Source organism: Macrotis lagotis, chromosome 5, assembly GCF_037893015.1.
Source record: "Macrotis lagotis isolate mMagLag1 chromosome 5, bilby.v1.9.chrom.fasta, whole genome shotgun sequence".
Classification (NCBI taxonomy): Eukaryota; Metazoa; Chordata; class Mammalia; order Peramelemorphia; family Peramelidae; genus Macrotis; species Macrotis lagotis.
The window spans coordinates 236,015,962-236,043,845 of NC_133662.1; the positions used below are offsets into that span (position 1 = coordinate 236,015,962).

General features: G+C 40.7%; 1 protein-coding gene across 2 annotated transcripts; it reads right to left on the bottom strand.

The window, feature by feature from the left end:
* Nucleotides 1–27,568, bottom strand: TMEM98 (transmembrane protein 98). Of its 2 annotated transcripts, none has more exons than XM_074188953.1 (7): nucleotides 27,450–27,568; nucleotides 18,175–18,368; nucleotides 15,782–15,913; nucleotides 14,529–14,562; nucleotides 13,327–13,442; nucleotides 4,771–4,830; nucleotides 1–3,021 (listed from the first exon to the last, which is right to left on the bottom strand). In XM_074188953.1, exons 2-7 carry the CDS (start codon nucleotides 18,303–18,305, stop codon nucleotides 2,814–2,816), a joined length of 681 nt encoding a protein of 226 aa, XP_074045054.1. In that variant the 5' UTR covers nucleotides 18,306–18,368; nucleotides 27,450–27,568; the 3' UTR covers nucleotides 1–2,813. The 2 variants fall into 2 exon arrangements, with proteins under 2 accessions (XP_074045054.1, XP_074045053.1); XM_074188952.1 differs by lacking the exon at nucleotides 27,450–27,568 and adding an exon at nucleotides 24,621–24,761.
* Between the last annotated feature and the right edge of the window lie 316 nt (nucleotides 27,569–27,884).

Genomic DNA, 27,884 nt, shown 5'->3' on the forward strand with positions numbered 1-27,884 from the left:
TCACAAGTATTCATTTTATTGAATGATTGCTACATATTCAACATATAAAATGAAAGCAAAACTATTCAGCATCAAGGAGCAAAATTTGGACATGGAGATTCATTATATCTGGAGAAACAAGGGTCCTTCCCAGGTATGAGTCAATCTAGGTTTGGTTGTGTTGGCACCCAGAACCCTACTTGAAGATGCCATCCATAGGTATGATACTTCTGTGGTGTAGTGTGATTTACTGGAAACCACCCCCATACATATAAGTTCTCTCATTAATTGACTAAAGATGTGAAATTTGATGTCATGCCTTCATTTTTTTTTAGTTTACGGATCTGATCTCTTTTAAAATGAAAATGTGAAGTCCTTGGATCATCTCATAGCAATCATTTACACTCTAGCTACAGTGAGTTTTAGATGCTTTCCTGAGAGTACTTTTTTGGCAGGGGGCTCAAACAAAAGAAGAGTGATCTAAGAACCTAAATGAGAAGTAAGAGAAAAGGGCCACCATCCATCTAACACTGCAGTTTCCCAGGATTGACTGGCCCTATCACCACAAGCTTATCCCACCTATCTTAAGTTTCAGAAAGTCAAAAAGAGATGTCTCTGAAGTGAGGATCTTTGGAACTCAAACTAATAAGTCTTATTTGAGTTTCTGTGTGTAAGGAAATCCAGTCTTCTTTCCTTGACCCCTGGCTCCCCAATAAGAATCTGGGTAACTGCTTGTTTGCATTTCATGGATGACCATAAGGGACCCTCCCTTTCTCCCCCACCACCCCAGTCAGCCTCAACAATGGTCCAGCCTCTAAATTTCTATCATTTGAAAATACAACTTCCCAATTGGAACACCAGGACACTGTAGCCTTTGTATACTTTGAAAAAGGTTCCAAAATTGCCTTTATCTCTCAGGATCAGTTCTGAACTCAACCTATGATCAAGACATTAAGGAGATAGATTCCAACTTCCACATTATAAACAGCAGAGTTTTTTAGGACTAGTTTCCATCCCTCAACCAGTAAGTGGGGGGGGGGGGTAAAAGAAAAGTCTTCTTTTCCCCTCCACAGTAAAAAACAGCAGAAATAGAAATGTGGTTCTCTCATAAAATGGCAAAAATACCAAGACATCAAGGTCTTCCAGTTTCAATGAAGAACCCCCCTCCACCCCTCATACCAACTGATCCTTTGTCATTTGCCAAACAGATCTCAGGAATGTTCCTGAATGTTCCTGAATTCTATCAATTGCTTTAGAACAGCATCTCAGATTTAAAACTGGAAACGACCTCACAGGCTTTCTGATCTAGCCCTTTCCACTTACAGAGAAAGAAACTGAGGCTTGGGAAGGCTAAATGATTGCTGAGATTATAAATCTAGAAATAAATAGTCCAACCTTCCCACCTTACAGATGGGAAAACTGAGGTCCAAGGAGGCCAAATGACTTCCTGGATAATAGATTTTGAACTGGAAAGATCCTTAAAAGCCATCCAGTCCAATTTCTTTCAGATTATAGAGAAAGAAACTGAGGACCAGCAAGATAATTTGAGTCTGCCTTCTATACCTTCACCTGGATTTCTGAGCAGGGAGAAAGTCTTCAGAAGCTCAGTTTTCAGACATGTGTTCAGAGTGACTGGGGAAAGCAAACAGCAGACAAAGGTGTGTCATGCACATGATTCCCAATTACTTACCTATCTTGATCAATTATTGCTTTAGTGGTTTTGAATAAAGTTTTTTTAACTTTTAACAAGTCTATGATTTCATTGGCATAGCACTGGCACAGTTAGGTGTGTAATAAAAACTTTGTCCCTTCCTTCTTTTGGTGGAATAGGGAATTCACTGTGAAAAAATTCCCTCCTCAAACCAGGTTTGAAATTGTTTTGGGGAGGACTAGGTGATGGATAGAGCACTGGTCCTGGAGTCAGGAGTACCTGAGATTAAATCCAGCCTCAGACACTTAATAATTACCTAGCTGTGTGGCCTTGGGCAAGCCACTTAACCCCATTGCCTTGCCAAAACCTAAAAAAAAGAAATTGTTTTGAAAGTTTTGGTACTGGAGAATTGCCAAGGATGATGAGATGCTAAGTGACTTGCCCAGAGTCACTATACCACAGAATGTCAGAGGTGGGACTTGAACCCAGCTCTTCCTGGTTCCAAAGCCAACTCTAACCATTTTTTATGACTGATTCTCCATTATATGTCCTTGAGACACCAAGGTCTTCCAATTTTAATTGAGTCCTCTACTGAGAAGTACCCCTCCCGCGCGCGCGCACACACACACACACACACACACACACACACACACAGAGACACACCTCCTAACAACTTATTCTTTTGTTATTTTCCAAACTCCTCATTTCATAATTGCAGAATTTTATGTTATAATTCATGTAACTCAGTTAACTGAACTTAGGCAAAAGCTCATGGTGCAGACCACCAGCCCATTGCCTAGGTATGATGATTCAGACGGTAGCAGAGTATCCAATGTTCCAATTCACTTGCAAGTCATGACATCACCTTCCTGATACCATATAGCCCTTTTCAAGAACAAAAAACAAACAAGAAACAAACAAATGATGGGGCCCAAGAGAAAAATGATCATTTTCTGAGTTGGCCAAAGTCAGACACTGAAATCTCTTTAACACATTGCCACTGACCACAAATGTACACTGTAGCCGAGAATCAGTGGGTCACGCTGCCCTACTCATCTATGCACAAATAGCTACCACGCAAGCTGAGAAAATCAACTAATCCTACTGAAAAAAATTTTAAAAAAAAGATTGAAAATTCACTGGCGTGCCAGAGGCCTGCCCTCTTGTGGGCAGTCAGCCACAGCTAGATGGCAGATTGCTCCTGTAGGAAGCCCTCAGCACCTGGAAGACCCCTTTCTGGCTCAGAGGCCAAAGCTGCTTCCCGCAGAACTTCCATGTGCTCCTCAGCTGCTGACAGGGACTGGTCAATCCAATCCAGACCCCCAGTCAGGTGGCAGGCATTCCTGGTCACCAGCACCAGGTGACTGACAGACAGAAGGAGGGCTGTTGTGCTGGGGAAAACCAATAAGAGAATGAGATTATTATTGTTGTCATTAAAATGATTAGTTATCATTTATATTGAGACTTAAGGGTTGCAAAGTAAAATGCAGATGTTAACTTGTTGAGTTCTCACAATAATCCCGGCAGATAAGTATTATTTATTGTTATTCTCATTTTATAGATGAGGAAACTGAGGCAGGTAATAGTAAAGTGATTGCCCAGGGTTACATGATTAGTAAATGTCTGAGGGAGGATTTTAATCTGTGTCTTTCTGATTCCAATTCAATACTCAAATCCATGATACCACTTGGCTAGCTCTCTTGACTTTTCCACAATTAATAAGTGGAATTTGAACCCAGTTCCTCTGCACTGTATCCTAAAGATCCATCAAAAAATGAAAATGAAGCATCTCTGAAGAGGTCATGATAAGTCAATGGGGGAAAAATAGGATTTAGCAGTTTAAAATAAATTTATAGATGTTACAGAAGGATGCAAGCTAGCCATGACTTGACCTGGAGTTAGCTGGTGGTGCTTCTGCCATAAGTGAAGTCCACAGGATGCCAGAAGGAGGCAGTGTCTAACTTTGGGGCTTAGAATGCATAGTTAGGTGATAAAGTACAGAGTGCCAGAATTGGAGTCACAAAAACTCATCTTCATGAGTTCAAAACTGATCTTAGACACCTACAAATTGTATGACTCTGGGCAAATCACTTAACTCTGTTTGCCTCAGTTTCCTCATATGTAAAATGAGCCAGAGAAGGAAATTGGAAACCACTCCAGTATCTCTGCCAAGAGAACCTCAAATGGAGTCAGGAAGAGTCAGACACAACTGAGATGACTGAAGAACAACAACGGTAGTTATGGGGAGGGATAAATATGGAAGACACAGTTGCTACCACCATTCATTGTTGACCTGGTCAAACTCTTGTCCCAATCCCAAAGGGAGAAAGTGTGATACTATGAAATGAGGGCAAAATTTGGAGTTTTCAGGTCTGAGTTTGACTTACTGCCTGTGTGACCTTGGGCAAGTCAACCTCTCTGAGCCCTCATTGAACTTGATGCCCTCTGAGGTCCTTCCCAACTGTTAAGCCTATGATCATCCTATGATTATATGCCAAAAATTGTCAGGTATCAGGGGCCAGAATCAAGGAAGGTGAGTCTTTGTGGAATGGCCAATGAAGTTCAATCAATCAATCAATAATCATTTATTAAGTGCTTCCTTTGTGCCAGGTTAAGTCCTGGGTTGATAATAGATTGGATAGTTGGGATAGGGATAAGGACATGATCTGGCTTGATTTTATTTTTAGATATTTAAATCTCAGACTGGCTCTTTCTACTGCCAAGGAACCTAGAATGGAATTATTTCACCCCTAAGTCAGTACAAGAGATATTGGTTAGCCCCAATAGGTTTGGAATATGCAAGAACCTCAAGTTTAATAAATGCTACCCCAAATTCCAAAAAAACACCTATAGTCCCATGGAATCTAGAAAGAGCTGGAGTGGCCTTAGGAATATCACAAGATGTCATTCCTGTTGCTGGCACATTGCTTGAAGGAGCTCCCTCCTGACTCAAGACTAAGAACATGACTACCTCCCATGGAGGGGCTTAAACCTAGGAAGAACAGAGGTTACTAGATAACTGACCAGTCAGTGTCTGTGTTACAGGGTAGTTGATTCACTCACTTCCCAACTGCCTGAATGTTTACTTCACCTCCCTCCATCTTTGGTAAATGGGCAAAAGTCATGATGTGTTCCCTCACCGAGCATCCAGAAGCTTAGGGTCCAGCGGAGGGTACATTGATCTCACAACATCATCCACTCTATGGAGAGAAAACATTTTAAAAACATTCTATTAACTTTGAAATTCAATCAACAAGCATTCATCAAGTCCTGGATATGAGTCAGGTAATACGCAAAACAAAAGGGCTACAAAGACAAAAAACCAACAGTGTCTTGCCCTCAAGGAGCTTACAATCTGTTGTGGATAACAGCATGGACACTAACACAGATAGATAGATAGATAGATAGATAGACAGAGAGAGAGAGAGAGAGAGAGAGAGAGAGAGAGATTATTATTAAAGAAACATACAAAGTCATTTGAGAGGAGGTTTATTTGCAAAATGTAGACAATAATAATAACCACAATATCCCAAGGTTATTATGAAGATGAAATGAGATCGTGTTTATAAGAAACATAGTATAAATGGCAGCTTTCATGGTGACAGTCATTCTATCCCCCCCAAGCCTTTAACCCATTGCTGATACAGGATTATCCAAAGGGAAGAGCATTGGGTTTGGCAGCAGAAATCCCCGAGTTCGAGTCCTAGCACTCACCCTCACTGACTGTGTGACTCTGGAAAAGTCACTTTACCACTTATGCTTCAATTTTCTAATCCATACAATGAGGTTAACCTAGAGGGCGTCTGGATCTTTTCCTGCTCCTAACTGATGGCCCTATGGCATTACCCTGCACTTCCATTTCTTTTCAGGGTGTAAGAAGGGGAGGTGACCCAGACTTGGGATGTTAGCAGCAAAAAGAGCTCCCAGTGTGGAAACCCCCTTGATTACTCCAACCATTCACAAAATTATGCTGAACCTCACCCCGATACTTATTACATGAGAGATCCTGGGCAAAACAACCTCTCAGAGCCTGAGTTTCTTCATTTATAAAACAAGAGGATAGTTGACCCATGAAAATAAAGGGTCCTGCCTCAGAGGAAGAATTTGAACTGAGTCCTCTGATTTTTTCCAATTCATTGTTACTTTACTCTCTTATATTTTAGCTCTTGGGATTCAGCTACTCTTTGACTTAGAGATCATTTTCTGAGTGGCTTCCAGGGTCCCTTCTGTTATAAATCTATGCTCCTACAACGTTGCGCTTAATCACATAAAGAAATAGAAGGAAACTTAGAGGTCACCAACTTCAATTCTCTCATTAGCCACAAGGAGAAACAAGTCCAGAGAAATAAGATGACTGAGCCTAGATAATGGAAGTAATAAAAAAAAATCAAAAAGCCAGAATTTGAATTCAAGACTTCTGAATCTAAAGTCAACTCCTTTTTCATCATATTGTTAATTTTAGATATATCTTTGGGGGATCCACTGGAGGCTTATCCACAGGATCAGGGGCTACTACTGTAAAGGTAGTACGGTTCAGTTCAAATACTATTTTAGTGTCCTGGTTTTGCTTTGGTTTGAACTTCCTACTGACCCATTGATATCTTACTTGTACACCTCCCCATTAGTACCCTGACCAGCCTAGTCTTCTGCTCTGAAGCTGTGCCAGTTCTGATTGGTCCTATTCTGCCAAAGAGCTTTGGGTACAGGCCAGTGATCCTTGGATCGTGTGCTGGTTGTCCACAACCAGCCCAAAAGACTTGAGGAGGGCTCATCACCAGGAGCTTGTCCAACAAATTTAAAGCTGGAGAGAAAGCAGTATGTTGAAAAGAGCACCAGATTTGGAGTCAAAGGTCGTGAGTTCAAATCCTGATTCCATTATTTGATGGTTACGCAATTTCTGGTCAATTTTTCCATTGCTCTGGGCTTGTTTCCTTACATGTAAAATATGGGAATAAAGAGGCAGACTAAACAGCTTCTCAGGGTCCTGCCAACTATAAATCTAGGATCCCAGTTCCACTAATTACTTCCTATATATCCTTGGTAAGTGAGAGATTGCACTTGATTACCTCTGAGGCTACTTCCAAGTTCTAAATATATAAGCCCATGAATCTGAATGGCCAGCCACTTCTCCTCTCTGGGTCTTCGCTTACTCAAATGTCAAATGAAGAGGAGGGGTGGACTGGATGAGTTTGAAAGTCCTTTCCAGCTCTAAATCAAGGATCTATAAAGTCAGGAGTCTGGGGCCACATTAACTCTTAAGCAAAGAGAAGCTGCATTCCGCAATAATGGAGATGATGAAAAGCTGATGAAAGCCCAGATTCTAGAATCATAGGATTTACCTTGAAGGCAAAAGGAAAAGGGGACAGTAGAGAATGAGATGGATAGATAGTGTAAAGAAAGCAACAATAGACAGGCTTCAGGTGAGAGTGGAGAGTAGAAGGATTCATGGGGTTATGAGGAGTTAGAGAGGATTGAACAACAAAAAACAATCAATCTAGAGCTGGCAGGGACCTTGGAACTCCTTTAGGTTAAACATACCCTTATTATACATTTGGGGAAACCAAGGCCCCAGGAGAGGTTCAGTGATTTCACACAAGTGGTCAACATCAGAGAAGGGGATTTAGATGCACATTCTCTGATTCAATGGGCGTTTCTTTTTTCACTGCACCAGAGTGTAATGCAAGTTAAATCCTAGTTCATATCACTTGATGATTCTTTGGGTTCAGATGGTGGGTTCAATTTAAAAATGAAATAGGTTCAATAAATGAACGTTGTCCGTGTTGACTTTGAGGCCTGCTTTAACTCCAAACTCTGCTCCACAATCACCTTGATGTCAACTCAGACAGGAGGGAGGAAAGATTGATTGTTTGATTTCCAAGAAATGTTTGAGGAAGAATTCCATTCAAATGTTTTCCAGGAGCTATTGAATGGTGAGTAAGAAAGCACTGAGCCTTCAAACCAGCCTGCTGGGACCATCCTCTGAGAAAATTAGATGTGAAGCTAGTCAGCTCCTTGCTTTCTCTGTGGGCCATCAAATCTGACTCCACTTTGCTCCATCTAACAAAAGATAAATACAATTCCTGGAGTAAGTGGACAAGAATAGAAATAAGAGAGGATTTGGGGGTGGCTAGGTGGTACAGTGGATAGAGCAATGGTGCTGGAGTCAGGAGTACCTGAGTTCAAATCCGATCTCAGACACTTAATAATTACCTAGCTGTGTGGCCTTGGGCAAGTCACTTAACCTTAAAAAAAAAAGAAAGAAGAGAGGCTGAGGAATGAGGAACTGAGCAACAAGAAGAAAGGGAAAGGGACTGGTGAAGAGGAGAGTCAGAGGGTGTCATTTCAAATCCTTGCCCTGATGCTTAATAGTCTCTGTGACCTGGGGCAAGTTACTCTATTGCTATGTGCCTCGGTTTCCCCATTTGTAAAATGAAGGCAGTTGGACTAGATGGTCTCTGAGGTGCCTTTCAATTCTAGAGCTGTAAGTATATGAATGAAAGCAGGGGACATCCCATTGTGTCCTCTACTGTTTTTGAGAGGATGAAAGGAGATCGAGAGAGCAGAAGCCAACTTCTGAAATCTTCATTAACTCAATCCCAGCTTTATCCCCTAAGTCATCTCCAAATATGCTATGTATTCCTAGAATTACTCATCTTCATCAGTCAGCTAACCTAACAGTAAATTCCAAGGCAGTGCAATGGATAAAAAACTGGACCTTGAGTTGAGAAAAGAATTCAAATTCATCCTCATCCACACTTACTTTCCTGCCCAAGTCACTTAACTTCTGCCTGTCTCCTTTCCTCATCCATAAAATTGAGAATAATAATAGCATTTAATTTCTAGGGTTATTGTTGTGTGTGTGGGGGAAATGAGATAATATTGTAAAATGCTTGGCAAACCTTAAAACACTCTATACACGCAAATGTCAGTGCCTAGTGTTATCTGCCAAATGTAATGGTATTGGAGAAACTTGCCTGGCCTGCTTAAGTAGATTGGGGTGGGGAATCGTCTATCCCTGAGAAGTGTCACTAAGAGGTGAGAGGGCAGCTATGTGGCAAAGTGGATAGCATCCCAGCCCTAGAGTCAAGAAGACCTGAGTTCAAATCTAGGCTCAGACACTTGATACTTACTAGCTGTGTGACCTTGGCTAAGTCACTTAACCCTATTGCCTTGCAAAAGCCAAAAAGAAAAAAAAATAGAAAGAAAAGAAATAAGTGAGCAGACCATGCAAAGCTGAGTCTCCAAGGTCAGAGGTGAAAGGACAAGGATGGGATTGGACTATATCAAGTTACTACTTTCCTTCCAGTTTGGAATCCCATGGTTGACTTTGTCTTCACTTTGGAGTTAGGGGGCAAGGTGAAACCCATGAGCTAGGGACAACACCAAAAGGGAAAATCTCTATTTCTTCCCTTGCTTCCTTACAGTCTCTAGGCCCTTATTTACCATCTCTATGGTCACTGACCCTCCTCAAGCCCCTTCAAGGCAGTCAGGCTGGCAAATCCTTTGATATTCCCCCCATGAGACTAATCTCAGTCAATGTTAAGGACTACTAGAAAATTGGTCATCTTGATTTAGTCAGTCTTCCTGGACAGTGAATTCAACAGTCTCTCAACTGTATTATCTAATCTCTCTAGGGCAAGAAGATTAAATGAAATTCTGGCGCTCACACAGAGTACCGAAATACAGCATTCTGCATCTTTCCCAGGAACTGGGGTTTTTCTATCTCTGGCAAAGCAGAAAGCAAAGAGGTTGGAAGCTTTGGTTAGAGAGACGGTCTCAAAGCCGGCAATATTTGAGTCGGAGTCATCCCTTGAGTCATATTGGTGGTATGAGCCTTGGGCAAATGACTTAACTTTTCAGTGATCAGGCAACTCTGAAAGATTCAATCAATCAAGAAGCATTGATTAATCACCAACCATGTACCAGGCTGGGGATACAAAAAGAAGCAGAAGATAAACTCTACCCTCCAGGAGCTTACAACTATAGACGGGACAAATAGGAAATAATTAACAAATTCAAATTAACTACAAAGGCTCTCTGAAGGAAGATGCTACCGACCTCTGGAAAAAGAATGGATATACTAAATTTTATATATATATATATATATATATATATTACTTAATTTCATCTATGTGTGTACTCACACATAGATGTATTTGTATCAAATGTTGGCCTTCTCCAGGATAGGATTGGGAAAAAGGGAAAGAAACAGCTTAGAAATAAAATGTAATCTATAAAAAGTATTGAAAATTTTATAAAGAAAATTTTGACATATATTACAAAAAATAATAATTAATAGATATAAGGCACTGGGATTAAGAAGAGTTGGGCTTAAAAGCTTCCTGCAGAAGCTGAGATTTTAAGTCTGGATTTAAAGGAGATCAGGGAGGTTAGTCATCAGAGAGGAGGGAAAAAGCATTCTTGGCAAGGGGATGGCCAGCAAGAATCCCAGAGCTGAGAGATAGAGGATCTTGTCTGTGGAACTACCATGAGGCCTATGTCACTGGAAAGGATACATGTTGGGGAGTTAGATGTAAATAGACTGGAAAGACTGGTTGGTCATTGTCCTTCATTATCAAAGACGACCAAAATGACATCACTATGTTAGAGTTAAGTTACAGTGTGTCCGATTGTGACTGGTCAGACCAATAAGAGCTAGGAATGCCCTAGTACAGATTAGACACAAATAAGCCATGTGAGCATTTGGGGTAGATTCTCTAAATTTGCACACCTTGCATTTCTTTTGAGCTATTTCAATCCTGCTTTGCTCATAGCACTTTTCTCCACACTGGGTTGTCCTGTGCCAATGTCTCCCTGTGCAAATCAATTCCTCAAAAGAGATCTTGAGAGTAACCTTGTTTCATCTTTCTGACCCCATGTGAACACTTGTGCTATGTGGCTTCTCCATAAAATAGCTTTTTGGGGAAGCATAGATTTGCCAACCTGGCCAGTCTATCGGAGTTGCGCTCTCTTGTAGTAGAGTTTGAGACAGGTACTAAAGTAGAAGGGACTTTGAGTGCCAAACAGTTATTGGTCTGCCTTGGTTTCCCACCGGGGCTTTCTTACACCCAAGTTCATGCTCCACCACCAAAACAGAACAGGATGAGGCATTTCATGACTCAAGCACATCCACAAAATGACCGCTAGGTGGCAGTGCCACCACAGGCTTCATGGACGAAGCAGGTTTCATTTTTCATCAAATTATCAGGTGCTAATCAGGGGCATTGCTGGTAACTGAGATCAAATTGGCACCAGATCTATGGAATTCCTGTTGCATTCAGACTCTACTCTTCCTTCCCCACCCCCACTGAGGCAATGGGCAGGGAGTTGGCATAGTATCATGGGAAGTTGATCCATAATCTGAGAATCTAGGTTCAAATGCCCATCTCTTGGCAGGACTTACTTAACTTCTCCTTGCCTCTATTTCCTCCACTGGAAGATGAAAGAATTAGAGTAGATGACCTTCCAGCTCTGGTTCTATGATGCTTAAAGCAGGCAGAAGAGATCATAGATTCAGAGGGAAGAAAACCCACAAGTGATTCAATTCCCTTATTGAACTGGTGAGGAAACTGAGGCTCAGGGAGGTCAAGTCACCCCATAGGTTAACAAACGTAGAGCTAGAGCAGATGTCTCAGTATCTGGTATTGGACCTTTTCCTATCCATTCATTTTTCTAACCTTGAAAGTTGGGACAGAGAGGAACAAAGAGAGTTCATATGGAATATATACAGGAGAAAAGGGGAGGGAGAAGTGCATAATCACTTAAGATCATGAAGTTTAAGATGGGAGAGACCTTCAAGTATCTCTAATACCAGATATTCTAATATTTTTATGTCCTGGAGCTTTTGTCAATCACTTAGGTGGAACTCATACATCCCTATTTGAAATAATGGATGGGGATTTTAAAAATTCATAATTGAAGGAGAGGCCAAATTTCCATTAGTGGATTGTCAAAACAGTGATGCAAAATTTCCCAGTCAATTTCAAGGATCCCCGAAAATCTATCCATGGATCCCTGGGAGGATTGTGAAACTCTGATTGCTAACCCAATCTAATCTAACCCCTTCCCACCTAATGATCTCCATTTCACAGAATTGAAACTGGGTGTCAGAGAAGGCCCAGATCAAGATCATAGAAGTAGTAAGAAAAATCCTTTCTCAAACTCAATTTCTTCATCTGTATAATAGGGATAATAGGACCTATGTCACAGGGTGATTGTGGATATCAGATGAGATCATGTATGTAAATCAAATTAATCTAGCTCATTAGAGTTTCACAACAACTGTGCGAGATACTTATTTCAGGTATTAGAGGACCCATTACAGAAATGAGGAAATGGGACTCAGAAAGGTTGAATAACTCATCTGAGGTTACACAGCTACTAAGAGGGAAAGGCGGAATTAGAAACCATGCCCACCTGAATCCAAATCCATTGTTCCATCCACCCCAACACAATGTCCATCATAAAAAAATTTAACCAAAAGTTGAATTTAATCACAAGTCTATGAATCAGCCAGAACAGCTACAGAGGACATTTCTCTCTGAAACTGCTTCTAAGGCATTGATGAGAACTTAGGGAGCATCAACTGATAGGGCCAAATATGAGGACATAAAGAAAAATATTTATTTTTTCAAAGGGGGGGAGAAAAGTCTTAAAATCTTAGCAACCAGTGTTTTAAGGTTTACAAAGCACCTTCCTTATAACATTCTTTTGATATAATCAGACCAAGTGTTTTGATTTCATTTCAGAGAAGTTAAGTAACTTACCCATAGTCACACAGCTTATATATAGTATCAGAATTATCATCATTGTCATGTAATATTAAATGAATACATGCTTATATTTATTTGATATATACATATATTAAACTGTATATAAGCACACTCACATATATGTGATACATACATCGTGAATAAATATTTATATGTGTTCTATGCATTGTAAACATCAAAATATAATTTGTACATTCTACAATACAAATATAATATTGTTTGGTATCTATATATATATCAAATATAATATCACAATATATTATATAATAGATTATAGTATATTTAACATAATGTATAATGGCATATTGTATATATTATTTTAAATGACAACAGCCGTTTATATAGTCCTCAAAGATTTGCAAACCATGCTACAAATATTATCCTATTTGATTCCCTACAACAACCTTAAGAGTTGATGCTATTATTTACAGATGAAGACACTGAGACAGGCAAAGAAGTGGTATGCCCAGGGTCACCTAACTAATAAGTGCCTGAAGCTGAATTTGAACTTAGAGCTTCCTGACTCCAAAATTCAGGGCTCTATCCACTGCACCACCTTGCTGCCACTGAAACAGGGCTGAAACCCTGGTCACTAGACTGATGCTTTTACTACTGTAGCATGGGATACAGTCATAAAGGTAACAAAGAATTGTGGCTAATCTATTGTTATTGATTTTTATTTGGGGGAAGGAGAAAAAAGAACAAGGGTATCCTCCTTGCCAAAATATGCCTCCATTAGTGTGAGTGCCTAAGAGCTGAATGTCTCATCCCTCCCCTTTTTACCACCCAGATTCTCCCACCTTCCACATAGGACTTCCCTTATTCCTCTTACTTGCGTGTGCGTGCACGTGCGCGTGCACGCACACACACACACACACACACACACACACACACACACACAGCCAAAGCCTATTTCTTTCTTACCTGGGACTGATTCGCTTGGCTACTACAATGATGTCACTGACACTGGCAGAAGTCTTCATCTTTGCCCCTGAGCCCATCGTCATGGCAACAAGTTTTTCTGTCAGCGTATGGCAGATCTGATGGAGAAGGAAGGCAGGAGGTTATGAAATGACAATGATTTCTCCATCTCAATGATCTCTGTCTTCCTTTGAAGATATAAATCAAGACCCAGGCTAGCCCTCTAACCCCTAACTAGGTTTCTTGGTTCATTATACATTCCTCAGGCTTGCCATAATGTTAGAATGAGCATGTTACTGGGGAACAGAAAGAATCAAATGCAAAGTGAGACAGGGTGGGGTTGAGAGTCAGAGATCAGGGTTGGAATTTTGGACCAAAGAACTCTAATCTGGAATAAAAACACTGAGAAAGATCATATGATTGAGTTTCTCCTTAGAGTTAGAGCTTAGCCAAAAAGTCCTCACCCTTATCTTTCCTCCACACTTTTACCTTCAGCAAAAGCTTCCCTAACTCCCAACCCCACCTTATATTCCCTCAAGACCCCAACATAAACATTCTATTACCTTATCAACAAGACCCAAGAGCCAAGTCCATACCCAAATCCCCCACCCCATGCCCCATCCCAGAGATAGGAAGGACTGGCAAAAACAATAGGATCTTTGTTCTCTCAGTAGAAAAACCATCTTCTAATCTAATATACTCCTTTTGCAGATGAGAAAACAGACCCAGAGAGGTTAATTGATTTCCACAAGGATAGACAGGCAGATGGTGACAGAGCAGGGATCATAGATTTAGAGTTGGAAGAGCTCTCAGCGTCTATCTAATCCAACTGTCTTTTTATGGGTGAGGAAACTGAGGTCCAGAGAGGTAAAGTGACTTGCTCAAGGTCACACAAGTGATCATTGCCAGAGGGGGGATTTAAACCAGGTCTGTTGTATCCAGAATTACTCTGCCATGCTATAGCTCAGAGGTTTAGAAGAGAGCAGATCTTTCTTTTTAATTTATAAGGGCAAATGGGTGGCATAAAGAATTATGGTGGGTAGAAGACAGACCTGGGATCACTTCTATCAATTCCAGTCAAGTATAGCTCAATCCTGCAGAGCCATTCCCCAAATTCCAAAGCATTCCTTTGAGAAAGGCAATACTATACTCCATGGATGATGTGTGGTCTTTGTGGTCAAGATGGGCTAATGAATAATGATTACCTTCAGAATAGCAATGCAATGAGATACGAGACCCCTGGGGGAGGAAAAAGAGCTTGTCAGTAACTAAGAGAGAAGCCATCTTCCCTTCTCCCTCCCTCCAGGCGTCCCTACCTCCTCTGCCTCTGACCCATGGATGGGGTTTTCAGCCAGATTTCCCCTAGCTATTTATTGCTGTTATTTAGTCATTTTTCAGTTGTGTCTGATTCTTAGTGACTCCACTTGGGGTGGTCTTAGCAAAGATCCTGGCGTGGTTTGCCATTTCTTTTTCCAGTTCATTTTATACATGAAGAAACTAAAGCAGAGTTAAATGCTTTGCTCAGGACCATGAAGCTAATAAATGTCTGAAGTGAGATTTGAACTCAGGAAGATGAGTCTTCCTGAATCTGGGCCTGGCACTCTCCTCTGTACCCCTCACTGCCCTTATCAGCAATAGTCACTTATATTCAAAATGGAATAAATTAATTGACTAAGGTCAAGTGGTCTTATCTGTGGAAGCTCCTCCCATGCCTCCCCAACATAATACCTCCCAGAAATCCGTGTTCTCTCCTCTGAGTTTATAAAGTCTCTTCCCTTTTAACATCATCATCATTCCTAATGTTTATATAGTGCTTTCTATGTGACAGTTACTATGCTAAGTACTTTAGGATTATCTTATTTGATCTTCCTAGGAACCCTGGGAGGCCAAGGCTGTAGTTGTTCTTATTTTCAGATAAGGAAACTGAGGCAAATAGAGGTTAAATGACTTGCCCAAAGTCACACAGCTGGTGAGTGTTAGAGATGGGACTTGAACCCAGGTATCTGACTTCAAGAGCAGAACTCGCTTGAATACCATTCCTATGGGACTTTAAGGTTTATGAAGTATTTTCCATATAATTCTATCAAATAGGTAGTATGTAAAATATTGCTTTCATTTGGGGAATATACAAAAAAGAAAGTAAGGCTTGATTAATTGAAGTCCCTGTCCCAGGAGCCCAGAACTAGAACTTGTTAAAGCTTGGATTAGAACCAGGAACACCTGATTCTAAGTCCTCTAACAAAGACCTATCACAAAGTGATGGGTTGCTGATCAAATAGTGGTGTTCCCTGGTGGATGAAAAGTTTATCGGATTTGGAGCTGGGTATTATCTTTGAAAACATCAAATCCGATCACCTCATTTTATAAATGAGAAAGCAGAAGCCTGGAGTTGCAGGAGCCCACCCCAGGGGGCAGGGAGGTTAACCTCTGCAGAACCTAGTAGAAAAAGTCATCTTACGAAGCATCCTCAATCCAATCTTCATTCTCCAGAATGGCCTCAATGTGGGGGTTGGTGATGACAACGTCGTCCAGTTCTAACTCAGAAGGTTCGGACTGGGTCTCCATAGCACCAATTAGATCCACGATTGGTCTATGAGGAAAGGGCATAGTTAAATGACTTGCAGAGGGTTTGTGCTGACCACCTGCCAGAGAAAGAATAAAGGAAACAGGTAAGAAAGACAGAAAGCTAAGGCCTTAAGTCCTAGATCTGGTTATCCCACTGAGAGTAGGCCTCACACTTTACAGGGAACTCCCCTTCTGGATAGCAATGAGAGAGAGAGAGAGAGAGAGACAGACAGACAGACAGACAGATAAACCTGAAACTCATAAACCCACAGTTAATTCAAAAATCTTCACAATCCCCAAAGCAGATCAAGTAGTTGTACACCACCATCAAATGCTACTCCGACGGCCTCTCTGCCCACCTTCTCCCCCTTCCCCTTTCTCTTCTCTCTTTCCTAGGCCCTCTTTGAATCCCCTAAATCCACTTTCACATTCACCTAATTCTGACCTCAAAATTGTCTTCTTAAACACTTACCCCATTTTGTGCTAGTCCCTCTCTACCTCAACCTAGAAATCTTATGTTTCCTGTTGTGAGTAGCTACATAAGGCAAATTTCATTTACATTGAAGCCCAAGGGACAATCCACATTCAGAAAAATAAATTAGTGTTTGACATAAATATTCTCTGCCTATATATAAACTCAGGATCTGCGTTCAAACTCTGCCTCTGACACAAACTGTTTAAACCTTAGGGAAGTTATTTCTCCCTGGGCCTCAGTTTCCTCATCTGTAAAATGAGAGTTGAGAGTAGCTGACTTCTGGGATCCTTTCTAGTTCCAGCTCTGAACTCCTGTGATAAATATTTCTTAAATGGATTCCCATAATACATTTTGTTTATTCATTTGTTTGTTTATAAATTGGGAGGCAGCTAGATGGCACCATAGTGCATAGAGCACTGGGTGGGGAGTCAAGTCTCATCTTCCTGATTTCAAATCCAACTTCAGATATTTACTGGCTGTGTGACCCTGGGCAAGTTATTTAACCTTGTTTGCCTCAGTTTCCTCAGTTGTCAAGTGAGCTGGAAAAGAAAATAATGAACCACATCCTTGCCAAGAAAACCCCAATTGGAGATTGTGAAGAGATAGCTAAATTATAAATTAGGAACCAATAATACAAGAGGCTGGGAGAATGGGGGTTGGCAGGTGTGCTGATGAATGTTTAACAACTGGTTTTCTAGGAGAAAAAATGTATACATGTTACATTTTACAATTTAATCTGCATTATTAACATTTTCTCCATTACTTTCTTAAGTCTAAACAATCTGAAAAATAATAAACCAAGTTCTGATTTATTTAATCACCTTTGCTGAGTTACAAGGTGCAAATCTCACACTGAAGTTGTAACAATCTACTCCAACATTCCCCTGGGGACTGATCCAATGAATGGAATTTAGAATTGAGAGAATAGGCACCACTGGGATTTGGGAAATCTTCAGAAATAAAGATAGTAAGTCACTAATTTGATCATGTAAGTCAGTTGACATGTGCTTTTTCATGAGTTCTTTACTTGTATAAAGTAAGGCATTGGGAATCTGTTGTCCTGGGTAGTTCTTGCTTCAGTTGGTCCATTAACCAAAGTTCCAACATCTTTTTGTCTAACAAATATTTCTATTAGAGTGGGTTTTGTTCCAATAGGATGCAATAGAACTTTGCCATCCTTTGCCTATCTCCATCCCACAGTCAACTTTCAATTTCCCGTAAGTTTGGATAAAAACTGGATTCACTTTGGTTTTTGATCTTGTAGGAAAATCTTGGATAGCTAAAGGAAAAAGGAAAGAATATAGGTTCTGGATCCAGAACTTCAATAATCACCTATTCCAACCCCTTTATTTTACAGATGAGGAAACTGGGGCCCAGAAAGTGAATCAAACCATAAGATAAACAGCTAGAAGAAAACTCAGAGGCCACCTAGTTCAATTTTCATACATGACTTGCCTAGAGTCACACAGGTAGGAAATGGCCAAATTGATTTGAATCCAGATCCTCTGACTCAGAATATATCCTTTATCGGTGTAGATTATCATCATGAATCATATGCCAGAAAACATATTTTTATAATACTTTGAAATGTGTAATTCTGGGCTGGATAGATGCAACATGATGTTTCTTGAGTGTATATTCCTTCTTCCAGGAACCAAGAGATAGCCTAGCTTGTATGCCCTTGAGCCACTCACTAAATCTCTAAGATTAGTTTCCTCATCTGTAAAATGACATGATTGAACTGGATGATTTCTGAGGTATTTTTCAACTCTTCATCTCCGATCCTTCTCTCCTCCCTTTAGGGCACTCACTTGGAGTCATAATGCTGGAGCAGGTCACGGGGCCGACAGTAGCGCTGTCTGCAAACCACCACCAAGGCCACAAATGAGGCCAAAAAAATGGTGGCCAGCACACCAATGGCGACAATCACAACAGTTTCCATGCTTGTAAGTCGCACGTCCTAGACCAGTTACATACTGGAATTCCTCTAAAACATGTTAGATTTCTGAAATCAAATAACAGCAAATAAAAAGTCAAAGCACAGATATTAAATCCAAAGTTAAGTGAAAAGGAGAGAATACAAGGAATAAGCCCATTGACTATGAAATAGCGAAGGAAATGGTGGTTCAAAAGATAAAGTACAACCCTGGAATCAGGAAGACCCAAGTTCAAATCAAGCCTTACATATATTTACTAGCTGTGTGACTCTGGACAAGTCACTTAATCTCCCTGTGCCTTGGTTTCCTCATCTAGAAAATGGGGATAATAATAGTAACTACCTTCCAGGGTTGTTGCGGGAATCAAATGAAATAGGGAGTGTAAAATATTTTGTGACTTTAATAAATATCTAAATACTAGTAATTACTTTTATTTTTCAATTTGTGGAATAAAATAAGCATTTCTATATCATAGTATGATAAAAAAATAATTCCACATGAAACTGCAAATCTATTTTGTACAACTTGCACATCTTTTTAAATACATAATAAAATGATCATTTTTCTTCTTTTTTCTTCCCTCCCCCACTCTAGAGATGACTACTATTAAAGACAAATGGGCATATATAAAAAATGTTTCTATATAGACTTCTTTTTAGCAGTCCTTTCTATGCTGTATTATGGCATCCTTGGGTAGCTAGACTGCACAGTGATAGAGTGCCAGTCCTGAAGTAGGGGGACCTGAGTTCAAATCCAGCCTCAGACACTTACTAGCTACATGACCTTGGGCAAGTCACTTAACCTTGATTGCCTTACATCCAGGGCTATCTCTAGTCTTCCTAATTCACATCTGGCCACTGACTCTGCACCCAGATGGCTCTGGAGGAGAAAGTGAGTTTGGAGACTTAGTACAACACTCCCTTTACTCAGATTCAATTCATGTGCACATCATGATATCATGTCCCTAATGTCATAGTCTTCTTCAAAAATGAAGGACAATTATCATGGCATCGTATAAAGCAATGGAAATGAAAACTTCAGAGAAGCATGGGGAAACTTGTAGGAACTTACACAGAGTAAAGAAAGTATAACCAGAGAAATAAAATATCCAATGATCAAAAGAACAAAATTACTTGAAACTTAGCATCTTATAATTACAACTACTGAGCTTGGTCCTGGGAGGAGTTGAAAAGAAATTCACTTCCTTCCCTTCATTAAAAAAAAATGAAAGTGTACTGATCTATAGATTATCAGAGACAGCTGCCCAGTTTGGGGTTCGTTCTATAGAAATGCTTTTATTTTTCACGGTTTTTTTTGTAATGTTACAGGGTGAGGTATGAAGGAATGGGAGGGAGGAAGGAATGGGAGGGAAAAGCTACATTCTTATAGAGAAGGATATAAGAACAAAAGGTAATTTAAAAAAAAAGGTTTCAAAACATGTTTTCAAGAACATACAATGTATCCGGCTCTAGAAAAGAATGTGATAGCTAGTCATATTTTCCAGATGATATGGCATCATAGGGGATGCCACATATTGTCATCTTACCCCTTTCCAGGCTGGGTTTAGTTCCATCAACCTAAAGACCTCCAGAAAAACCTTAGAGTCTGGGAAAACAGGGTTTATTATAAATCAGGGTCAAAATCTGTTGTTTTTTTCCCCTTTATTAACCAGTGTCCTTCACTCCTTAAATTAGGTTGCCTCCTCATACTTGGAATGGAAATTTTATTTGTAGCAACACTGCTCTGAATGAAAATGTGGGAAAGGATGTGTTACCCAGAGCTGAAATGTTTCCACTGAAGTGAATTCTGCTTCTCAGATCTCACCTCCTCCTACTCTCCAGGAGTCTAGAAAAAAAATCACTTTAAAGGTACACAAAAGGGGGGGGACGGGACAACGAGGTGGGGTAATGGATTGAGCACCAGCTCTGGAGTCAAATTCAGCCTCAGATACTTAATAATTACCCAGCAGAGTGACTGTGAGCAAGTCACTTAACCCTATTGCCTTGCAAAATAAAAATAAAAATAATTTAAAAAAATAAAAATATCATCTGGGAAATTGCCACTCAGAGTGGTAATAATTTCTAGTTTCAGTGCCAAAGTCATGGAAATCACTGCAGTGGGAGTCACAGGACTTGAGTTTACATTTTTAGTTGTTGGTTATTCATCGCCACTGGACCTCAGTTTTCTTTTTTTTTTTTGTAAAATGAGAAGGTTGGCCTAGATGACCTCTGAGGTAATCTTTCAGTCTGAGAACTTTGAGGATGAATCAGTAAGTCAAAGGGTTTGGTCAGTCTTGCAATGCTTATATTGCAATGCATGCATATATATATATATATATATATATATATATATATATATATATATATATATGCAAGAACACGCCAAGAAGCCTAGTACAGTAGAAAAATACCAACTCTGGAATCATTGGACCAGGGTTCAGATCCCCTCTGGTTCTTGTATCTGTGTGACCTTGGACAAATCACAACTTCCTTGGACCTCAGTTTTCTCATCGGCAAATTAGGACTAGATGACCTCTAAGGTCTATTCTTTCAAGTGATCAATGAGTCTTTACAAACAAGGATTTCAGATTGCTCTCTCGTGTTCCAGTGGTGTTCAAAGAAGATTTTTAAAAAAGGTCCAAAGGCAGGTTTTTCTAGCATTTCTGCAGAGGATCTGTGTTAAATTAAAACATACTAAGGGCAGCTAGGTGGCACCACAGTGATAAGGACTGGAGTCAGGAAAGACTTATCTTTGGAGTTCCAATCTGGCCTCAGACACCTACTAGCTGTGTGACTCTGGGCAAGTCACTCAACCCTGTTTGCCTCATGTATCAAATGAGTTGGAGAAAGAAATAATAATCCAGTATCTTTACCAAGAAAACCCCAAGAGGGGTTACAAAGAATCAGATACAACTGAACAATATATATTAAACAATTGGAGCACATGAAAGGAAAAAAATCAAACAAAAAACATTAGTGACTCCTCCAACTCTTTGTATGGCATACTTGAGGGCATTTATCCCTCTATTCACCATCCTCCAGAATACCAATGTCCTTCCTAAAAATAGTGTCCAGAACTGAGCAGTGAACAATCTGTACTCTGACCAGGATGATATACTTATAGCCTATACTCTAAGGCACCTTCCATCTCTGACATTCTGTGTTCTAAGATCTTTTCCAACTTTGTCATTCCATGTTCTAATGTTTTCTCCAGTGGTAAGACTGTTCTAAGATCCTTTCAAGCTGATGTTCTCTGTTTCAAGGGCTCTTCTAGCTCTGCCCTCTCTGCTCCAATATTTTAAACCTTCTAGGTCTGACATCCTCTGATCTAGGTCTCTTCTGACCATCTGTCTTCTAGGATATCTTTCACTATTAACATCTTTCATTCTTAGGCAGTTAGATAGGACAGTGGATAGATTCATCAGGAAGATGGAAGATAAAATCTAACCTCTGACCTTTGCCAAAGTCGCTAAACCTCTATCTACCTCAGTCTTCAAGTATAAAATGGGAATAAGAATAGAATCTAACCTTCCAGATTGTCATAAAGATATAATTCAATAAAGATACAATAAGTGCTCATTCCTTTTCCAATTTCTTCCAATTCTAACAATCTAGTCCTTTCCATCTCTGACTTGCTTTGTTCTAAGGTCTCTGCCAGTTTTTTTTTTAGGTTTTTGCAAGGCAAATGGAGTGAAGTGGCTTGCCCAAGGCCACATAACTAGGTAATTATTAAATTTCTGAGACCGGATTTGAACCCAGGTACTCCTGACTCCAGGGCTGGTGCTTTATCCACTACGCCACCTAGCCGCCCCTTCTCTTCCAGTTTTGACACTATGTTTTAAAACTTTTATGTTCTATGGTCTCTTTCATTTTCAGCATGTTGTAAAAAATGTTGTAAGGATTCCTGCAGTTTTCACATTCTAAGTTCTGAGATCTCTTCTAATTCTGACATTATTCCTTCTGGTTCCTTCCAACTCTAATATTCTATGATCCTTGATGATTATAGGATCCTCATGGAAAGCAGAATAAGAGAAGAAAAATGTGAGAAGGCAGAAGTAGAAGGGGGAAAAAAAGAAGAGAAAGGAAATGAAATCCACACTGTTAGGAATACTGATGAGAGGCCTCTGATACCCTAAGTGATTGGTCTTTTTCTGGTCTTGCTTGATACCCTAAGAATAGGAGAAAAAGTCAAAACTTATAGACATGTTTCCCCACACTAAAGGAACATATATTTGTCCATGAGCAAAGGCAAAACACAAAACCAGATGCTGAAGAGACTCAGGAGAAAAAGGGGCAACAGATATTGCTTCCAGCCAGGAATTCAAACTCAATCTCTGGGTCTTGACAGGATTAAAATTTCATCCTTCCCTAGTGCTTTTTCATTCTCAGTTTGTTACTTTGTGCAAGCCACTGCCCTGTCTGGGTCTGTTTGTTCCTCTGTAAATCAAAAAGTTTCAACTAATAATAGCTACCATTAATATGACACTTTAAGATTTACAAAGCATTTTATTGATGTGATCTTATTTGATTTTTACTATAACTCTGTGAGGTGTTATTTATTATCCCCATTTTTCAGATCAGGAATGAAGGCACAAAGTAGTCAAGTGATTTGTCCAGGATGGCATAGCTACTGTGAGATTCAAACTCTTGTCTTTCTGGCTCCAGGAGGGTCTAAATGTTCTAATCCTCATGTTCCTATTTGAAAGATTCTTCTAGCTCTTGTGAATAACTGAAAGTAACCCTTCCATAACTGTACTCAACTTTCTGTGCTCTGCTCTGGGTGGGCCAGCTGCTGCCAATTCCCACCCACCCCCCACACTTCAGATAAATCTGTCAGTCTCCAACATCCAGGAAAGTAATAGCCCTAAGTCTCAAAATGCCTCATCCTGTGGGGGAGGAGGGTTCCCCATGGCAAAGAGAAAGAGCAGACCAACTAGCCAGTGTGGTCTATAGTGTGTTCTCTCTCTCTCTCTCTCTGTGTGTGTGTCTGTCTCTCTTTCTCTCTACTTCTGTTTCTGTGTTTCTCTCCCCCCACTCTGTCTTTGTCTCTCTCTCTCTCTGCCTATCTTTCCTTTCATCTTTCTCTTCCTTTCTCTTTCTGTCTCCGATTCTCTCTTCTCTCGGCCTCTATCTCTCTCCACTCTGTCTCCATTTCTGTCTCTCACTCTCTGACTTTGCCTCTGTTTCTCTTTGTCTCTATTTCTGTTTCTCTCTCCTCCCTCCTTCTATTTCTATCTTTGTCTTTCTCCCTCTCTCCCTCCCTATCTTTCTCTGTCTCTTTCTCTCCACTGTCTCTCTGTCTCTTTCTCTTTGTCTCTATTTCTTTCTCTGTGTGATTCTCTTCCCACTCTCTCCTCTCTATTTCTGTCTGTCTCTCTCCCTCCTCATCTTTCTCTTTGTCTCTCTGTTCTCTGTCTTGTCTTTCTCTCTCCCATTCTCTCCTCTTCCTTTCTCTCTTCCCCCCCCCCTCCACTGTCTCTGTCTTGTCTTTTTTGTCTTCTCTTCCTTTCTTTCTGTCTGATTCTATCTCTCCCCTTCTCTTTGTCTGTCTCTTTCCCTCTATTTCTCTGTTCCTCTACTTTTTTCTGTCTCTGCCTCTTTGCCTCTGTTTCTCTGTTTCTGGGTGTGTGTTTCTCTCTCTCCTCCCACTATCTGTCCTTCATTTCTTTCCCTTACTCTTTCTATCTCTCTCACTCTTTCTTTCTCTGTTCCTCTGTGTTCTCTCTCTCTCTCTCCCCACCCCCTTCCCACTTTGGAATTTTTTTAAAGCAAAATTACAATATCCCCAAGCTTCTATCTTTTCAGAACACCCACAAGACTCAGGGAGCCTCAGGAAAAATGGTAGAAGTGGGGGGCAGCAGTGTCCAGACCACTTCAGACCCCACAGCCTGGAATGTCTAACATCTCAATCAAATCCCAGCCAGGAGGGGCCTCTCCCAGAAGCCCCCACCCATCCCTGGCCTTCTCCAGGGAAGCTTCTGGCCTCTCCCAGAAGTTCCTTTGGCAGATTGGTTCTTTAAGAGCCACTGTGGGATCGGAATGTGAGTTATTCCGATGGTGCCAGGCAAGGAAGGGTCGGAGCAATCCAACCAAGCAGCCAAGCTCCCCCTCCCCCTCAGGGAGGCAGGAGGAGGAGGAGCCCTCCCCAGCCTTCACTAGCAGCAGCCCCAACCACAGTCTCCCACAAAAGGTGCTCACCTCTGCAAAGCTCCCTGAACAAGTCCCCTCATCAAAGCCCTTGGTGGGAGTGGGGGAGAGGAAAAGTGAAGTTGCCCTCTTGGGCCATGGGGCTAAGACAGAGCCAGAGGAGGGGAGCCTTACCCCAGTTCTGCAGGCTCCTGGATTCATTCCTGGATCTTGTGTTTAGAGAGTAAAAGTGAACAGGCTCCAAACTGACGCCAGACTGATTAGAAAAGTCGGCTGTGAGCTTTGCTCCCCGCAGCAGCTCCCCAAGAGAGCAGGGCATGCTGGGAAGTAAGCTGGGTTGACAGAAGGAATCATGATAAATTCCCAAGACTGAAGCAAAAACTCCTGGGATGAGGTTAGAGGCCCACAAAGGGGGCTTAGTAAAGACTTCATGGGATCATAGATTTAGAGTTGAAAGGGATCTTGGAAGTCATCACTTCCAACCCCCTCATTTTACAGATGAGGAAACTGAAGCACAAAGAGGGACTTGCCCAGGGACCAGCAGCCTAAACAAGGTGCTCTGCAGCATCTCTGCCATGTCCCCTGTTGCCAAATAAACCCAGCCATCATCTCATCTCAAGGTTTTCCAGAGAGTATGGCTTACTTCCCAGCATGCCTTGCTCTCTTGGGAAACTGTCTTGGGCAGCAAAGCAAAATATGAAGGGCCAAATTATATTTCAAAACTGGATCATCAGGATGGCCTAAGGAGAAAAATGTTCATGGATGGGAATCCTGAATGACCTGTGGAGAGCAGCAAGGAAAATTGATCCTCTGGGGAAAAATGAAAGGCTTTAGGTTTTTTAGCCTGGAGATGGGAAGGCTGAGGGCTAAAGTGGTTAACTCAATGACTCTCTGAAAGTCTATGAAGGATTAGGATGAGGGAACTGGGAAGATGTGACCTTAAAACTAAAATTATTATAAAAAATAGCAAGACTAAATAAGAGGAAGTGGTCTGAAATTAAAACAGACAGCCTAGATTCAAATCAAATGAATTTGCTCAGGAACATCCAGCTTAGTGGTACAGTGGATGGAGCACTGGCCTTGGAAAGAGGAGGACAAGAGTTCAAATCTGACCTCAGACATTTAACTCTTACTAGCTGTGTGACCTTGGGCAAGTCAGCTAACCCTGATTGCCTCACATCCAAGGCCATCTTCAGTCATCTTGATTCCTATCTGGCCACTGGATCTAGATGGTTCTGGAGGAGAAAGTGAGGCTGGTGACTTAGGACAACCCCCCCCACACACACACACTCAAATCCCATTCATGTGCTTACATTGGTATCATCTCCCTGATGTCGTGGTCTTCTTTGGAAATGAAGGACAAACATTATTATCTACCAGCAAACACTGCTATGAAAACTTTGGTAGTAAAAGACAAGAAATAGAAAGACAAGATCTAGAAAGAAGTCTGTAAGAAGGAACAAGCTTGGGTCACTACTGGAGAAAGTTTGATCTCTAGAGAGAGATGCAAAGGTTTCATTTTCTCTCAGTCTCCAACAAATCATCTTGATATAGCTAAAGGCAGCTGGACCATGAGGTATGTTATTGTTCTTGAGGGGACAAAAGTTCAAGGGATAGAGCCCTGAAGATTGGGAGTCAAGAAGACTGAGTTCAAATCCTGACTCAGACATTTAATAGCTGTGACCCTGAGCAAGTCACTTTTCCCTGTTTGCCTTGGTTTCCTTATCTGTCAAATGAGCTGAAAAAGAAAATGGCAAAATCACTTGATTATCTTTGCCAAGAAAATCCCAAAAGGGGTTACAAAGAGTCAGATGCAACTAAAAAATGACCAAACAACAATTTTCAAATTAGACAATATCTGTTTTATTCTAGTTTCATTTATTGTGTTAACCATTTCCCAAGTATATTTTAATCTGGTTTTTTGGAAGTTTTGTGGGCTACATTCAGCCAATGGGCTTCATATTTGACCATCTATTACACCCTGTATTGCTGAGATTGTAGACTGCATATCTCGCCCCCCCCCAAAAAAAAACTACTTATGTCACTAAATTGAACAAATAATTGAATCTTTCTGGGTCTCAGTTTCCTCATCTCTAAAATGTGGAGGTTGGGCCAGATGAATTTTGGATCTGGATCCATGATCCGACAATATCCCAGGTTTGGGTTTGTGGCTTTCAAATGAGAGAAAGGGTATGAAGTCCAATACCACCCTTAATACCCTACCCAAGTGTTGGCTATTATCATGGGGGTATTCACCAACTTCCTCAACCTGCTAGGCAAAGTCTTTTAAATCAACAGAAACCTCTATTGTTTTAAGTTAGGAACTTGGGACAGGGATTCCTTTGCCTGCCCAGTGAGGACTATGGTTCCATTCTCAGAATAAGATCTTTAAACACAAGCATCCAAAAGAAAACACAAGATCACAAAGGAAACCAATTATTGATGAAATTATTTCCCATCCAAGTTGACAGACCCACATCTCTGGAGATTCTGTGTGCCCTAGTTTAAGACTCTGTAGCTTAGGAAGATCGAAATGGAGTAGAGAGAACAAGAATTATTATTAAAATAATAATGAAGTGTTTTAAAATTTGTAAAGTACATTATGTACCTAATTTCACTTGACTCTAACCAAAAATCTACCTTCTAAAAGGGATATTATTACCTTTATTTTACCAATAAGGAAACAGATTCAGATGGTCCAGGATTTCTGAGGCAGTAAATTAAATCATAAGTGTTTAAGTCAGGATTTAGACCTGGGTTATTTTGACTCCATCATCAACTCTTCTATCTACTTCACCAAGCTGCAACATGTTATCTGATCCTGGATACCAGAAGCATTTTCATGACCAGAATAATGAAAAATCCTTTGGGTTTCAGTTTAGAGCCCAACCCATGGGATTCATTTCATTACCCTCATCACCACCCACAAGCAGGCTCCTTAAGACTTTCCCAACACTGTTCCTATGGGCAGGTCCAAAGCAGAAGGGAGGAGGGTATACACACCTTGCTCTTCATGTATCTCTAATCCCTTATGTGTCAACCAAGACCCTGTTCTTCAAATTCAAACCCATCCCAATGGAGCAGAGAGAATTGGGGAAAGACCATGAAGCTGGAAGTCTCCCACCTAACTCCTTTGTCTCAGGAGTCAGTTCTTTCACCCTGCCCCACCCCAGTGTTTATATTTCCCAGACTAATGTTCCGTAGCCCATTCAGCCATTCCATACTTGAACTTTGAAACAAGACTTGCTGGTCTCATAAAACCATTGTAAACAGCTGCTCTAGATAGCAGGTATTTAACCAATGCAGTTCAGGAACTTAATTTCCTGCTAGAAGTTTCTAAACAAAGGGATACTTCATTTCCTGGTCCCAAAACCAAGTCCAGTCCCCAAAGTATTTGGTAGAATTTGGGAAGAAATCTCAGGGATTCTCACCAAGATG